Raw genomic sequence first — 17,405 nt, 5'->3', positions numbered from 1 at the left:
GAAGCATACATTAGGCAAGACAACCATCTTCCTTTTTACTAACAACAGTTTCAAAACCTGTCTTATTGAACATGAGCATTAAATAAGGCAGCCTTGATTTGTTTAATATGTGCTTCACTGCACAGTGATTGAGGCAGGATAGCCATACGGCCCTGTCTAATTTACTATATACTTCTCAGTCCACTGGTTTTAAACCTTAGTAGACCCAAGGCACACCTCAGAAAATGCCAGCTCTTAGTTTTCACTCAATTTTTTACTACAGAAAAATCATAGAGCAATTCTTCTTTTACAAAGAGCTCAGAAAGACCAAAACAGGCCAGAATGTTTTTAATACTACAGATTCCTGTTTGAAATCTCTTGGTTTATTTTATAAATCCTGTTTGCACACCTAACAGGGCTAACACTTTGTGGTGCCCCACAGATCCTTCCCTTGAAAGGCCCTAGTTAAGAATCACGTTCTTAGACAATCTGAAACAGCCAAGAATCCCCTGGTTCTCTCAATCAGTGGGCACCTTAGAAGACGTGTTTTACGTCAGCAAGCCAGCCATGAACACATATACTGCAATTTTTATTTTTTTTTTTTGCTGGCAGTGTGAGTAATGTCAGATTATAACACATACTGAAGACATGAACTTTCAAGATGCCATAATCCAGCCACATTAAAGCCAATTTTTACTGGAATTATCAAATTCTCTTCTCAGGGTGGGCTGTTGTATGTGTGTGACTCACTTCCTCTGCCTAACTATTTGGAGGCTTAAGCTGTTCAAAAATTTGGGGTTTGTTGGGTTTTTTTAGTAATTGGAAGACAGTTTTATGCCCTTTCTCCTCTTAAAGATAGCTAAGAAGTTTTTTCTCTGATAAACTGTCTGAAAAATTCACTTGAAGGCAGTGAATGAACTTGGAGAATTTTTGCCTGAGTGGAAATGCCAGAATGCTATGAGTGAGTGGAAAACCAAGAGTTATAACTAGAGTGTTTAAATAACGTGTTGTCATTACTATAGCAGTTATAATTAGTGACACATTTTTACTGTTGCTAAACAATAGCTTGACATAGATTATTGTATACATATTCATTGTTTTTCATTTGTTCCTTGGGTTCCTCATGTAACTAGGTTTGTGTGGCAGATACAATGGAGAGACAACAGATGACTTCATGACCAGCATGGATATTACTGAAGGAACAGCAGCCCTGTTTGTGGACTCCTGGAGAGCAGGAAACTGTCACCCAGCTTCAGAGAGGGATACTGACCCTTGTTCTATGAGTCAACTGAACAGTAAGTAGAATGCTTGGCCCTGTTAGGTCACTATATTTGCACTCCCCTTTCTGAACCATTTCCATAAACTCATGCCTGAGAGGCCAAGAGTTGAAGAAAGAAGACAACAATGACTATAGATCACAGGTTCCTTCATCTATAGGAAGATGCATTTCTAGAATATACTTCTAAGACAATCCATGATGTGTTTCCCCTGTAAAAATCTGACTCAGGGTTTGAGGTACTCACATAAATGGGAATGATTCTTATTGATACTACCTGGGACATCACAGAGTCCCCTGTGATCTTAGTCTTTGGCTTTCTAGTGATATGAATGAAAACCAGGTATTGCTTTTTCAATTACTCAGATAAGGGGGACATGACCCCCTCTTCATCTTTTTCTTAGCCTTTCTCATTGCTAAATGCCTGTGACTGTTTCTCTCATTTAGAAATATCTGCAGAAAGCCATTGCTCCGTTCTTACTAAAAAAGGCACAGTGTTTGAGAAATGCCACTCTGTAGTGAATCCTGCTCCTTTTTACAAGGTAAGAACTTAGGTAAGATTTTGAGTAGAGGGAGTGAAAAGTATTATTTTGTGCAAAAACACCAAAAGCTTGGGACCAAGAACATTTAAAAAACCCTGGGTGCATTTACACGTGCAATTACTGCACATGAATAAACTCCAGAGCTTATTGCTCCAGCGTTTATTGCTCCCAGGTTCTGTGTCTTCACATATGCCTGGGACTGCAGTATGTTGAGCTGGGTCGGAGCAGCCTCAGCTGGCAGGGAGCTTGAAGGGACCAGCCTGCTCAGCCCAGGGCTGCTCTCCTCCAGCTAAACATGCTGTGGAGGAGCTGGCTGGGGAACAAGGTTGCTTCGGCATGGGATTAGCCAGCAGTCAGCCCCCACACTAAACCACCCTCATGCCCCAGCCAGCCGAGGCAGTGACTACACGTGTGCTGCTGTGAAGTAAAAAACTCCACAGCAAGATAATACTTGTATTTACAAGTGCTATTCTGCTGCAGAGTAAATTAGCTTACTCCAGCCTAATAGGGGCACACATGTAGATGGCACAACATTTCCTGGGCACATCTACATGCATCCCTCAACTGTGCAGTTGTTACTGTGTAGTCTTCTAGTACTTGCTAGAGCAAGTACTAAATGACTGTGCAGTAACTGCTGTTACTGCTCAGTCCCAGTGGCGCATGAGTCATTTCCAACCCTGCTGCACAGTAGCTCATTGCTACTGCAGGATAGCATCAGCATCATGGTTTGTGCCTACTGACACTACATCATTGTAGCTCATCGCTACAGCAACTTAGTGTGTCATGTAGACGTGCCCACTGTGTAACTAATTTGCCTACTCCGCAGTAAACATCTCCTGTAGATGCACCCCCTGTCTCATAGACAGCAGTAGTTTGGCATACCTGCAGACTTCCATTCTGGACAGAAAGAAGGGGTAGATGAGATTTGTTGGTTAAATATCTAATTAGCTGAGCATTTCCCTTAATTAACAGCTTAATTGAGCCTACTTAATTTTGCAGAATATGTTTTCCTACAAATAGAAAGAATATTTGCCCACCTTTGAGTAGCATTTTAGAAGCTGATGATGAAATGTACTACATAGGTAAAAGAGCTGTTTAAGTACTACATACATTTCATTTACATCATCCAGCCAATTGGATATATTGATTTTCAGTTATTCCATTAACTCTGCAAAATGCATTGTTTTCAATGACTTATTTCTGACCATATTCTTCATCTCAAACTATCTGATTTACTGTAACAGAATATTTTCCATATGTTTGTTTCAGAGATGCATTTACCAAGCCTGTAATTATGAGGAGACCTTTCCTTACATTTGTTCTGCTCTGGGATCTTATGCAAGAGCATGTGCTTCTATGGGACTAATCCTTCAGAACTGGAGAAACATTATGGATAACTGCAGTAAGTAACCTCAACTAAATCTTGGACGTCTGTTGTCAGATGCATGTGTCTCATCAGTTTTTACCTGGGACTCTCAGAAAACATCTACATCTGGAAAATTCCAGCATTTGATATGGGACAAAATTGGGTTGTTCTGTTACCAGTAGTTGTACAAAAATTCACTTATTTTAAAATTGTTATAATCAGGTAAAGAGCCATGCTCATATGTCATGTGTCTGCCTTAAAATTTTACAGTAACAGTAGGGGGGAAACTTCATTGGGAAGAAGATAAAACAGGAATATAACAGATACTCAATTTCACAATTATTCTCCTAGAAAATCAAGGCTTCTGGCACTAAAGAATAGGGGTTTTTTGGAATTACTTAAATTTAGTAGGACTATAAATCCAAAATACACACAATAACATGCTCCCATAAAAAAGCAATAAAGTGAGAATTAAACTTTATCACCAGCTCCCTTGAGGAAAAGTACAGGTTAGCTAAACCTACTCATAAAACAATGTGGTCTTCCCCCAAGCTTTCCTGGCAGCCTAGCTCTCTAAGCAACCCTTCTTTCATCAGCTCTATGATGAAAGGGCTATGAAGAAGGGAAGCACATGACTGACATTCTTTGGCTCCAGTACACCTTTCAAAGGGGAGAGGGTCAGGAAAATAAAATCTAACTTGATTGCCATCTTCATTTTACAGCCATTACATGTACTGGCAATCAGACATTCAGCTACAACACAGAAGCCTGTGATAGAACATGTTTGTCACTCTCCTTTCGAGACCTGGAATGTCATCCCACTGACATCCCTATTGATGGCTGCAACTGTCCTAAAGGAACCTACCTGGACCACAGAAGTGAATGTGTTCGTAAATCTCATTGCCCCTGCTACCTTGCAGACAGGAAGTTTATCCTGCCTGATCAGTCAACAGTAATTGGTGGGATTACATGGTAAGGTTGTCAATTAAAATTAAAGGAACTAACTCAAGGAAGAGAAAGGGAAAGGCAGTTATTCACATGTCTGTTTAAAAAAAATATAACATGAAGGGGTTGTTTTTTTTTTATAATTACACTGCCCTTTATACCACCTTCTGAAAGCTAAATCATTTGAAAAGTTTTCTCTGTTTAAAAAATTGCTTGGCTTTCTTTCACCTTGGAAATATTAGGCTTGTAAAAATCTAATCATCTCTCTTCACACTGAAGGCAATTAGGAGGTATGAGGATTGTGCCACCAAATGCTGTACAAACAGCCATAAATATGATCCTGGTCAGGAATACACTTATAAAACTGACTTCGTTGTTGTGGCTGTTTTCCAAAGAGAAAGCCAAAGATATTGACTTGTATTCCATATTGAAGGAAGTAAAAGAAGCACATGTTGAAATATTTCCTTAAGGGAAAAGTATGGAATAATTTTGCAAAAGCTTGGAAATCACTTCAAGTGATAAATACATTGAAAGTGGAACAATTCAAACTAAAAATACTAAAGAGCATCACTTTAACAGTCCTTTTTCTTTTCTAGCTATTGTGTTAATGGGAAGCTCAGTTGCACTGGCAAACCTCAAGATCCTACAGGTATGGATTGTGTCCAGATCAACTTCACCAGCAAGAGAATTATTTCTTCCATGTTGATGAATCATTAGTTCCTAATCTCATGTATTTCTTATTTCCTATAGAAAACTGCATAAGTCCTAAAAAGTATGTGTCATGTTCAGAGAATTCAGAAAATAAATATGGAGCCACCTGTGCCCCCACCTGTCAGATGCTGGCAACTGGAATTGATTGTGTGAGTTCCATACTTGTGTGATAGAAACTCTCTGCAAGAGGAAGGTTGCCGCAGTGGTTTCCTGGGACTTGGGAAGATGGAGGCTCAATTGCCTGTTTTGCTACAGATTTCCCAGATAGCCCTGGTGAAGAAGCAATAGGCAGGAGCTGAAGAGGCAGGAAGGGAGTTTCTATGCCTCTCTTCCCCAGGGATAACAGTATTCCCCTACTTAACACAGTGTTATGAAGACAAATGTATTAGAAAGAGCCTTTGTAATCACCCTTGGTAGATAATAGTTGTTATAATGAATCCTGAGGAAAATCCCAATGGTTAATTCAAATCCGTCCTGCATGTTTCTAAAACATAAAATAAAAGAATATGCAAAGGAATATACCAATGCTTTACAGATTGCACCAAAGGTAAACTGATTCCAGCAAAAGATCTGTGAAAACTATACATTTCTATATTGCAAATCACAATGTGCCTAAGTATATGTCTGTGCAGATAATATAAATATTTCAAAATGTAATGAGACATATCTAATAATTAATGAAGAAACATATGTGTTGAAAGAACAGTAATGAAAGTAATTCCCTTGTTGAAAAAAAAGTATATTATTCTATATCAAAGGAAAAGTTGGCATCTAATAAATATACTTTTTTCCTACAGTCCCCAGTACATTTCATGTCTCAGACACTACTGTGTTTTTTGAACTACAGTGAAGCTAATACAACAGACTATTAAATAACAGAAGAGTCCTGAGCTGTTCCCATTACCACTAGTAAAAATGAACATTCATAAGATAAAAATAAATAAAATAAAATAAAAAGAAGAACCATAGCATATGCAGACACTTGGTTCCAAAGGCATAATTCAAGACCAAAATCAAAAAGAGTTTGTAGATTAATAAAAAGAAATGCTTAGCCCATTCCTTTTGCACTTATTTTTTTTCTCTATGGATTTTTTCATGACTAATGTTATGATTGGATCTTTGCCAGGTCCCCACAAGGTGTGAATCAGGTTGTGTCTGCACTGATGGGCTATATGAAAATCCTTATGGTTTGTGTGTGCCACCAGAGGAGTGTCCCTGTGAATATGGTGGTATATCATATGGAAAAGGGGAAGAGATCCATACAGAATGCACAAGCTGGTAAGAATCTATAAAGTTTCTCTTTGGTGGCATTTTCTTTCCCTCTACTGTACAAGACAGGATCTGAAAACAGGAACTACAAAAATGTCACTACAGTGGCAAAAAGCCAGGAAGAGATAAATGCAGGGATAACTGTGTCAATGCTAATATCTATGCAGAATGACCATACTGTCTGGGTCAGTCACAAATGGAATGAGTCATTAAGGACTTCTGCTATTATCTGCACATCAAGAAACAGTGAGGCATTCAACAGGAACCCCAAACTGTAAACCAGATAAGATAAGTGGATGAATTCCATCCTAATTGGAAATGCAGACCTGGTGCTCCTCCATTTCTCTAGAAAAATACTTTGAGCCATCAAAATCACTTCCATCCTTTCTGTACTTGATGAGCTTCCTCTTACATCCACTTGCAACTCCTGGCATTGGAAAAAACAAAGGGAAAGCAAATCTGCTACAAGTAACAGTAACACAGGAACAAAGGACTGGAAGGGGTCTCCAGGGCTATTAAGACCAATCTCTTATATTCACAGGCCCTGATCCAAAGGAGCCCCAGAGAACATTGCTCCAGCTCTGCTTACACACTACAGCTACAAAACACCCTATAAAAAAACCCATAAAGACCTTAAAGAGAGGAGACAAAAGGTTCACATAATAATGGGATGACTTTTCTGCATACTGGAGGCAACATAGCCTCTAAAGTCTCACATTCTTCAGTAAATTAACTGTAAAAAAATCCTTAAAAATTCATCTTTAGCATACATTCATTTCCACAAAAGCCAGAGAAATTTATGTCACTCCCTTCCTATATTGATCATAATTAGACCACAATCCACATTAAGTGAATAAAGTTAACACAATATCTACAAGAGGTAGTGAACTGTAAAAGAGTTGTAAGATCACATGCCATTGAAATCTTACTAGCAAGGCTTTTTTTCTTACCACCAGCACATGTACAAGAGGCAAATGGAAATGTGTTCAGAAATCAAAGTGTTCTTCAACATGTACCCTCTATGGAGAAGGTCATATCACCACTTTTGATGGACAACGCTTTGTATTTGATGGCAACTGTGAATACATACTAGTTACGGTAAGATCAGTGCTACTAAGTCTCACTGCCAAAAAATGATTTGACTTAAACTACTAGTTAGAAAAATATTGTAGAAAGATGCCATATACTGTATCTTAGACCAATATGGTTCCAGACCTAAGTTTATGAAAGGAATTAAGAGGTGCAATTATCTGTGATAGCAGAAGACTAGACCTTATCACCCAGGAGGTCTGTTCCAGTGCCATGGGATGTTTTATTTAGTTCTTATTCCAAAACCAGAAATATGTAATCAAAAAGGCCCCTAAGATAAAATCAATGTTTTCCCCCAATAGTTTCCATGAAATTGCAAAAAACTCCTGGAAGAAGCTTTTGTAGGATATTTGAATGTTCATAGGTAATGTATATAAATATCCATCTTGTACCACCTGCTCCTGTTTTCTTTTGAAGTAATTTCAGTCCTAAAACCAAATTAAGAATCTGTCCATAGATATTTCTAAGCATAATAATATAAAGATGCAGCATCCCACTGACATCCTCCTCTCCCCCTGCAAAAATGTAGCTTCTGAAGTTATAAAATGCCAAAGTCAGCACGGCCATAAAATACTGCAGGGCTTACAGTGATGTCCACTAAACTGACCGTGTTAATATCCAATAGCAGATTTTAAGACAATTGGAGATAAGATGTAAGATGTAGGATGTAACTTTCTACAAAGCAAGTAAAAACATTGTGTAAGCATGGCCAGTTATGCTGAAAAGCAGGGCGCCTGAAGTAACAACTCCACCTACTCATGTTTCTTGTTCACCTTGTTACTTTTAATACTCCAGGGTAACACAATTCTGTTTCCCCCCCTTTTAGGATGGTTGCAGTACAGGCAACTCCACCTTTAAAATTGTTACTGAGAATGTCATTTGTGGGAAATCAGGGGTCACCTGCTCCAGGTCCATCAAGATCTACCTTGGGGTAAGGTGTTATCCATCCAGGTCTGCCCTTGTATTTATATCACCTTATGAATCTACAGTCATCTCTTACAGGCCAGTCTGCTTGGCTGGTTTTTACCCACCCAGTAGGGAATCATGTTATAGAAATAAGTCCCAACATAATATAGAAACCTCAGAAAGAAGCCAAAGAGGCAGTAGCATGAAACAAAGACAGCTCCTTAATGGATGCAAAATGAATCCCAAAATTTCTTTCAAATCCAGTTAATGTCTGTTGATTCCTGATACTTCTAGTTGCTGCACTAACTGCTTTTTGATGCGTCTGCTGCTGCCTCTCCCCAGGCCTCCCCCTCCTTACCTCTGAACTGTGGTGCTCTGCACTCTCCCCTCCTCTCTACTTCCTCTCCCAGTGAGGCGAAAGAGGGGCAGAGAGCAGAGCCATAGGGTCACCACAGTCTCCTCCAGTGCTTCCTGGGTGGCACTAGAAGAGGCTGCAGCATTTTGAATTCCAGGGGAATGCCACAGAAACTGTACGTGTGTCCCCCGAATGAAATAATTCTTTTTTTTTTAATATTTCCAAATCCATTTCACTTATGAATGTTTCATTTGTTATGTCTGTCCACACCATCACAGTCCTGCTTCTTCAGTAGAACAAGTGAAGAACAAAGAAAGATGAGTTGATTACTGGAATACTACTACTACTACACTCAGCATACATTTGGCATCCAGTCAGTTAACAGCAGAGGCAACATGCCAATGCTGTACAGAAAAAAAGCCAGTTGTGACCTTTGCATCTTTTGATTCCTTTGAATCCTAATTGTTTTCCTCTTAAGGAATCCTATTATTGGTCTCTGAATAAATCATACAGGGAGCATCTACACATGCTATTAATGTGGTTGAATAAACTCTTAGCACAGTTTCCACTGGAGTTTATTGCTCCCAGGTGCTGCATTGGCACATGTACCCAGGACTGCAATACATTGAGCTGGGGAAGAGCAGCCCCAGCTGGCAGGGGGCACTGGGGTTCAGCCAGCTAGCCCAGGGCTGCTCCAACCCAGCTCAAAGTGCTGCAGAGGGGCTGGCCGGAGCGCAAGGGAGCTTCGTTGTGGGGTTAGCTAGCAGACAACCCCCGCACTGAAGCACCCTCATGCCCCAGCCAGCTCTATGAGTATCTGTAAACAAATCTGCCACCAGATAGTACTTGTGTCTAGCAGTACTATCCTACAGCAGAGTTAATTTACTCTGTCCTAATAACACTACACATGTAGACACTGACAATTTACTGCAGAGCTAACTAGTCAGCTCTACACTAAATGTCTTGCTTGTATAGACACTCCCATAGTATACTAGAAAAGATGCAAGAGTAGATGAGAACATGAGACATAAAACTGCACATCAAGTTACTAACCCCTTCTCTGTGGAACTTTACACCTTATTCCTAGGAAATCATAAATCATACATCAAACTAAAACGATCCATTGCAAGGTGCTGTTATACTCTAAGCTGAGCATGTTTCTCATGTTTGTTCCATATTCCTCATCAGATCTTGAATATGCATAAAACAAAAATGAAGTGCAGGACCCACTTATATTTTATCTCCACTGGACAGGTGCAGATGGAAGAATACAGTGTTTTTGTAACTATGTACTGCTTAGTTTGGTTATATAAGTATACTCTAATGATTCCCAGTAATATTATAAAGAGTACTGATGGTTTTGGTAAATATATTTACCATATATTTAACTTACAGTCCAATTTTGCCCTCAGAACTTGACTATCACATTGGCGGATGCAACTTTCTCAGTCTCTGAAGAGAATCCTTTTATAAAATACCGTGTGAAAAAGAATGTCCTTCACTTGATTTTTGATATCATTATCCCAGGAAAATACAACATGACCCTCATATGGAATAAGCACATGAACCTGTTCATCAAAATCTTTAGAGAATCACAGGTAATAGATAATAACTTCCTAACTTTCTTAAATACAAATTCAAATGCAATTGCACATGAGATGACTTTTTCTGTTGCACCAGGAACTTCCAAGAAGGTCTCATCCTTCACTCTCCATCCCTTATACAGCAGCAGAGACCTTCAGTGAAGGTTGATTATTGGATGATTACTCTTTGGGCTAGTAACTCCTAATTCAACCAACAACAAATCCTTCTTCCCCTCAGATAGGGAAGGCAAATTCTACACAATATTTTGATTGACTTTGACTGCTATGATATGCAAATAATATCTGAGTATGTGTCCATTATTTCCTTACCTTATTGATTTAACTAGTAACACCCTATAGATTAACAGCATATAAAACACTAGTTGTAGCCGGTACAGAAAGAGGGAATAAGCTGACAACAGGAAGAGATTTTAGACAGTTGTAATTGCGGGCAGCCAGTCATTAATGCTTTCCTCTCTTTACCTAGGAACATCTCTGTGGCTTGTGTGGAAATTACAATGGGAACATGAGAGATGACTTTGAAACCCGAACCAAGTATGTTGCATCCAGCGAACTGGAGTTTGTGAATTCCTGGAAAGAGAATCCTTTGTGCGGGGATGTGTTCTTTGTCGTGGACCCCTGTAGCCAGAACCCTTATCGCAAAGCATGGGCAGAAAAGATGTGCTCCATCATCAACAGTCAGGTCTTTTCTTCCTGCCACAGTAAAGTAAGTAAGATTATGAACCTTTCAAGCTAATTCTTATGGGGCAGATAGGCAATGCATTTGCTACATAGTCAAACTGGACCAGGCAGGCAATGTTTAGCCCTTCTCTATTCTACAGCTTTCCAAATGAGATTCTGTTCACAATTCAATATTCAACTTTCTCTTCTTCAAGCTACTTTACTACACACAAAATGTATTCTTACCCCTGCTTTATCTTAGTATCCCATTGCTCCCATTATTAATGTGTCTGAATACATCCTTTCCTAATAATATTTCAGTTATCTTTCCCACACATTATGCTAATATAAAAACCCACATTAAATATGGACCAAAGATATAAAGTGAATATAGACTGAAGATTCTGGAAGTAGGAGTTAGTTTGTTAGGGGAGGAGGAGCTGGTGAAGCCTGAGGCAGAGTAGAGGACCATTTATCCTTCTACAAGTATACATGCTCTGCTGTGCTGGCACATAGCATAACATTTTGCTTTGTCAGTAAACCAAGCAGATGTAACTTAGAAAACACATCAGGGGGCAGAACAGCTGAGAAGCACAATGCCATCAACCTTCTTTTGAGGAAATGAAAGTGCTGCAAGGTTAAACAGAGGCATGTCTTGTGAAAGAGACTCTCATTATCAGGAAATGAGCTCAAGTGAGAAACACAAGTAGTGTTTATGTATGTCCATGAAGGGTGTGCAATTGATGAACGTAGATGCCTCTGGATTAACTAATGTGCTTTGCTGCCTTTTCACATGCAGGCTTTGTAGATTCAGTACCCATATGGTTTTAAAGACAGATGGCCTTTAAAATATTATTATTGTTTATGAACGTTTTGGAATGCCTAAATATTTACTCAAGATAACTATTTAAGTGCGTAGTATTAGTGCTGTGATTATTTTACCAATTAATGATTAAGGAAATACTGTAATTTTTATAGGGCAGACAGGCAATGCATTTGCTACATAGGCAAACTGGACTAGGCAGGCAATGTTTAGCCCTTCTCTATTAAATTAAACAAATCCAGGATAAATTTACCCACTGAAAAATGTGTAGTCACTTTAGTGCAGGGGAAAAGTAATCTGTAGAACTAACTAGTATAGTAACTTGCTCAACAGATCAGTTTTATCTCAGCACAGCCCTTTGCTCAATGCAAATTGGCTCCCTCTCCACTTACTAGCCAAGTAGTACAGGCAGCTACCTTGGGCAAGCTAGTCATGTGTCTGCTCCTTACTATGCAAAGGTTGGAATGTTGTTACAGCTATGATGGTCCAGGAAATATGAAAGAAGCAAGAGTCCTTTGGCGATATCTTTTATTGGACCAACTGTATATTTGGGAGAGATGTTAGACAAGCTTTTGGGCACCAAAAGTCTGCTTCTTTCCCAGCCCTGAGAAAAGGCACTTTGTGCCCAAAAGTCCGTCTAGCATCTCCCCCACTGTAAAGTTGATCCTGTAAAGGATACTACCAAAAGACCCTTGTTTCTCCTTTACTACAGAGTAAATTAACTACAGAGTAAAATGCAGGGTGAGTTACTCCATAGCAACTGTATCATGAATCCATACCCTTATTCTTACTTAGCAAAGCAATTTATATTCTGAACTCTTCCCTTTAACCTGAATTATCATCTGTTGTTTAGTTGAGTTAAAACAATGAAAGACATCCCATTAACCAATGCACAGCTACAGGAGAATTATGGTTGACTCACTCATTTCTCCTTTCTTCACCAAAGGTATACCGAATTCCTTATTATGATGCCTGTGTCCGAGATTCCTGCGGGTGTGACACTGGAGGGGATTGTGAATGCATGTGTGATGCTGTTGCTGCGTATGCCAAGGCATGCCTAGATGTAGGGGTTTGTGTTGACTGGAGAGCCCCAGATTTTTGTCGTAAGTTCTCTACACCTTGTAAAAACAGAGCTTGTGATTTATATTCCTAGCTTCTGTTCTTAACTAATTCCTCCCTGCCTGCTCTGAATCTGCTCTCAATTAACTGCATTCCATCAATTGAAAAAACCCAACCTTTTATCTTGTTTCTTTCTTTTTTTTAGCTGTTTACTGTGACTTCTACAACACTCACAAAACAATAAGCAATGAGAATGCTTACTACTATACATACATGGATGAAGACAACTGTACCTGGCACTACCGGCCTTGTAACTGCCCAAACCAAGATTACAAGTATGTCAATGTTGAAGGTAATGAGCTTTTACTCTTATAAAGCTGAAAACGGTAACATAATGGCTATTTTTACCGTGGTTTTAATCACTGATACTCTGAAAAGACAATGATGTTTCTATTGATGTAATCTTTGAAGACATGGTTTGTAGGGCTGTGCAAAATTTTGCCCGGCATTTCATTTCAAAGCTGTTTTGATGCGTTTCAAGCTCAAAACAGCAAAATCGAAATGAAACAAAAGCCTTCAGAACAGCTACGAAATGAAACAAGGGAACAAGAAACATTTCAAAAGTTTTGAAATGTTTTAAGTTTCAAAGCGAGGCTTACTGGCTTCAGTGCCAGTCCCAGCCAGCAGCACCCACCTCCTCTCATCTGGCAGGCAGCTTTGAGGGCTCACCCACACCCCCGGGAGGGCTGCGGGAACTGTGCTGGACTCCTCCTGGGGGTGCAGGGTCCCGATCTGCCTGCCAGATGACAGACGAGCACTGGGCACAGCCCGCACCCAGGACTGGAAAGATTGGTGCTGCCACTGGCTCCAGGCAGCAGCACCTGGCTGCCTCCTGTCATCCAGCAGGCAGATCGAGGCCCCACACCCTGGGGAGAACTCCGGCACAGCCCCCGGAGCCCTCCCAGGGGTGTGGGCAAGCCCCCAATCTGCCTGCCTGCCACATTTTATGATTCCCCATTATAACCTATGGGAGAAACGGTGAAACAGCCAAAGAGTTTCAGCGAAACAAAACAGCGCTTTCAAAATGAAATGAAACTCAAAACAAAACATTGTTCCATCAAAACGGAAGTCAAAGCAGAATAGTGCTGTTTCACACAGCCCTAATGGTTAGTGTTATTCTAGTATGCCCATCTTCATTTTGCTGCTACTGCTATCACAATAAGTAACTGATTCACTATCTATAGTATGCTTAGGACTGTAATGATGTCAGCCTCTCTTGAACACAGTAGAGTGACTAATAGGAGGGCAATCAGGGCACCAACCCATGCATCAACTAGGAGGTGGGAGTGGAAGGGAAAGGTGCAAAAATAGCAGCTGCCCTTCAGCTGACTTGGCCACTGCTGCTGCCCAATGCACTGCCACTGGCCTAGGGCACGGGATTGCCTAGTTATGTTTCTGCTTGAACAGGAAACTTATCAGATCAAGAGAATATCCCATGAAGAATTTGGAGATACTGCTAGTTAAATAAGTGGAACAACCATTGCTATGTTAGAAGAGAAGAATGCTTATCAAAAAGAAGTTTATCTGAAACCATTCTTCTCTGAAGAATGAGTAACATCTCTTCTTCCTTCTACAGGGTGCTACAACTGCTCAAATAATGAATACTTTGATGAAGAGCTGGGAACATGCATGCCTTGCAGTATGTAGAGATTTATACAGTTATCTTCTTTCTCTGCAAAAGCTAAAAGCAGAAAAAATGGAAAGGGTTGTAAATTTTAGATGAGGCATTTTATTCCTAATAGTTGTTATTAACTGATGCCTTTTCATCCAAACACAGATCTCTTTTGAAATAATTGTGTTGCTCTAATGCTAACTAGTGATATGACCGTTAAAGGAGATACTTGACTGAAAGTAAGCAATTAAAAAAAAGTCAGGCTGTGAAGCATTGAAACTACATAGTAGTTGAATGGCTATCATTGATTTCAATAAGAGTGATAAAAATTTGTCCTCACTTTAAGCTTCAGTATTTGATAATATCTTGGTAAACCTCAACAATATACAAGGTACTCTAAGCTGCACTGAGGCAGCTGTAACATGAATCAGGAGCAGGGATACTGCCTGTCAGATGCCTTCAACATGTTTCTTGCACTGAATGAATCTGTAGCATAGGTTAGAATCCAGTCCATGTGCTTTACCAAACATGCTTCCCTTTCCAATATATGTGTTTTTTATTACTTTAGAAACCTTTATGACATCATGGCATTCCTATTCCACATGATGGGCAATCTTATAAAAAAACTATGTGGGTACATAATATTACAGATAGGTTCAAATCCTAAAATTTGGATTGTCATTCAGTTGTCAAATGCTCCAGGTCCTTAATAATATAGCAGAATGCCAACCTTCCTTCCCAGATCTAGTAATTGGGTAGGGCTAAACCTTTGGAAGAAAATGAATATGTACACCTTCCTGAGGAATAAAGCTACTCTTAAACATGAACACAGTGACAGAAGTACTAAAAAGTATGCTTAGTGAACTAAATACTAGGCATCTGTTTTCCCCAGTATTGTTTAATACGTTTTCTGGGATGTCTCACAAGCTGGCACAATTCATTTAAATGGTTTCACTTTTCACTCTTGCTGAAAATGATCTCTTTGGAAAAGTTTCTTATTTTATAATCATCCACTTATTTAATTTGTTTCTATTTTACACAGCTGGACCTCATCCTGTTAGTACTACTCCTGAAACCTCTACACCTTCCACAGGTTAGTTCTACAATCAGTTCATAGATTTCATAGACATTAGGGCTGGAAGGGACCTCGGAAGATCATCGAGTCCAGCCCCCCGCCCAAAGGGCAGGACGTCAGCTGGGGTCATAGGATCCCAGCAAGATAAGCATCCAGTTTCATCTTGAAGGTGTTCAATGAAGGCGCTAGAACAACTTCCGGCGGCAGGCTGTTCCAGACCTTGGGGGCTCGGACAGTAAAGAAATTCTTCCTTATGTCCAGCCTGAAACGATCTTGTAGTAGTTTGTGACCATTTGTCCTCGTCATCCCTTGGGGCGCTCTGGTGAACAAACGTTCCCCTAGATACTGGTGATCACCCCTGATAAACTTGTAGGTGGCCATCAGATCACCCCTGTGACCCCAGTTACTAAAGTAATACTTAGATGTTAGCTTCCAAAGGAGATGTTGCTCTCTTCACATTTTAAATAGCAAACACTTTTTTCACAAAATGTTATCATGCTCTTTGAAATGTTTTGAGCAAAGTAATGAAGCATATTCTAACATTACAGATGTCACATATCCTTTATCTTAAATTTTAGGTTAAGGGTCTTAAATTAAGAAAAAGTTATTGGTAAGCCATAACTACTGAATTGCGCCCAGCCATGGGATATTTTTACACTGAGGACAAACTGACAGTGACTAAAGGCAAACAGTATCCAGTTGCTTCTCTTTGACCTAGGGTAGATTAAATTAATTAGCAATTTCAGTATTGTGCTCATTGGAGAGTTGGATAGTGCCCCAGGGGGATCAGTGCCGTGGCTGGTTTTGTTCAATACCTTCATCAATGACCTAGAAGATGGGATGGAATGCACCTTCAGCAAGTTTGAAGATGACACCAAGCAGGGGGGAGTAGTAGATACACTGGAGGGTAGGGCTAGGATTCAGAGAGACCTAGAAATATTGGAGGATAGGACCACAATTAATCTCATGAGGTTCAATAAAGACAAGTGCAAAAATCCTGCACTTAGGATGGAACAATCCCATGCACTGATACAGGCTTGGGACCAACTAGCTAAGCAGGAGCTCTGCAGAAAAGGACCTGGGGGTTGCAGCGGACAATAAGCTGAATATGAGCCAACAGTGTGTCCTTCTTGCAAAGAAGCTACCGGCATCCTGGGATACATTAGTAGAAGCATTGCCAGCAGGGGAGGGAAGTGTTTATTCTCTATTCAGCACTGGTAAGGCCACATCTGGAGTACTATATCCAGTTTTGCGTCCTACATTACAGAAAGAATGTAGACAAATATAAGAGAGTCCTGTGGAGGATAATGAAAATAATTAGGGTGCTGGGACACATGATTTCGGAGGAGAGGCTGAGGGAACTGATCCAATTTAGTCTGAAGAAGAGAAGACTGAGGGGGATTTAATAAAAGCCTTCAAGTACCTGAAAGGCGGTTCCAGAAAAGATGGAGCTGGACTGTTCTCAGTGGTGGCAGATGACAAAACAAGGAGCAATGATCTTAAGTTGCAACAAGGGAAGTTTAGGGTAGATATAAGGAAAATCTTTCTCACTAAGAGTCTAGTAAAGAGTCTCTCAGTCACAATGATTACTCTCCTTGTACTGCTTTCTCTGGGTGAGAATCAAGACATATTAGCCAAAGCCCCAGTACACAAATTTCTATATCACTATTGGCAGATCTCTGTACTCTATATCACTATTGGCAGATCTCTGTACTCTTTTTGAGCACTGAATTCACTTAAAATATACTAAGAAAGGGAAATGTGTGTGTGTGTGTGTGTGTGTGTGTGTGTGTGTGTGAGAGAGAGAGAGAGAGAGAGAGAGAGAGAGAGAGAGAGAGAGAGAGAGAGAGAGAGAGAGAGAGACATCTTCCTACTCACAGCTAACTGTTGGGATATTCAGTAAAATATAGAAAAGACAGAGAGGAGACTAAGCTTTCTCAAATTTGACTTTTAAAATTAAAGATGTTTTGTAATATTACATTACATCCTAAAATCATTTGTTTTAATTTACATCAAATATAAATGTAACTGAATTATAAACCATTATTTAAAAGCTTCAGTGACCATGAATATT

At 39.8% G+C, this 17,405-nt stretch overlaps 1 protein-coding gene across 1 annotated transcript in view; it reads left to right on the top strand.

Annotated features, from left to right (window-relative positions):
- Positions 1-15,914, top strand: part of MUC6 (mucin 6, oligomeric mucus/gel-forming) — a 55,249-nt gene extending 39,335 nt beyond the window's left edge. The window contains exons 16-31 of the mRNA XM_059721336.1: positions 1,113-1,274; positions 1,703-1,797; positions 3,067-3,199; positions 3,886-4,135; positions 4,705-4,757; positions 4,859-4,968; positions 5,946-6,097; positions 7,045-7,186; positions 8,004-8,108; positions 9,851-10,036; positions 10,509-10,748; positions 12,472-12,628; positions 12,790-12,936; positions 14,221-14,283; positions 15,299-15,349; positions 15,910-15,914. Coding sequence (XP_059577319.1) covers positions 1,113-1,274; positions 1,703-1,797; positions 3,067-3,199; positions 3,886-4,135; positions 4,705-4,757; positions 4,859-4,968; positions 5,946-6,097; positions 7,045-7,186; positions 8,004-8,108; positions 9,851-10,036; positions 10,509-10,748; positions 12,472-12,628; positions 12,790-12,936; positions 14,221-14,283; positions 15,299-15,349; positions 15,910-15,914 — 2,051 coding nt within the window. The remainder of the gene's footprint in view (positions 1-1,112; positions 1,275-1,702; positions 1,798-3,066; positions 3,200-3,885; positions 4,136-4,704; positions 4,758-4,858; positions 4,969-5,945; positions 6,098-7,044; positions 7,187-8,003; positions 8,109-9,850; positions 10,037-10,508; positions 10,749-12,471; positions 12,629-12,789; positions 12,937-14,220; positions 14,284-15,298; positions 15,350-15,909) is intronic.
- The last annotated feature ends 1,491 nt before the right edge of the window (positions 15,915-17,405 follow it).

Source organism: Alligator mississippiensis, chromosome 2 (genome assembly GCF_030867095.1).
Source record: "Alligator mississippiensis isolate rAllMis1 chromosome 2, rAllMis1, whole genome shotgun sequence".
Classification (NCBI taxonomy): Eukaryota; Metazoa; Chordata; order Crocodylia; family Alligatoridae; genus Alligator; species Alligator mississippiensis.
The sequence above is the reverse complement of the archived record's forward strand: the minus strand, read 5'-3'. Positions and strand labels throughout refer to the sequence as shown.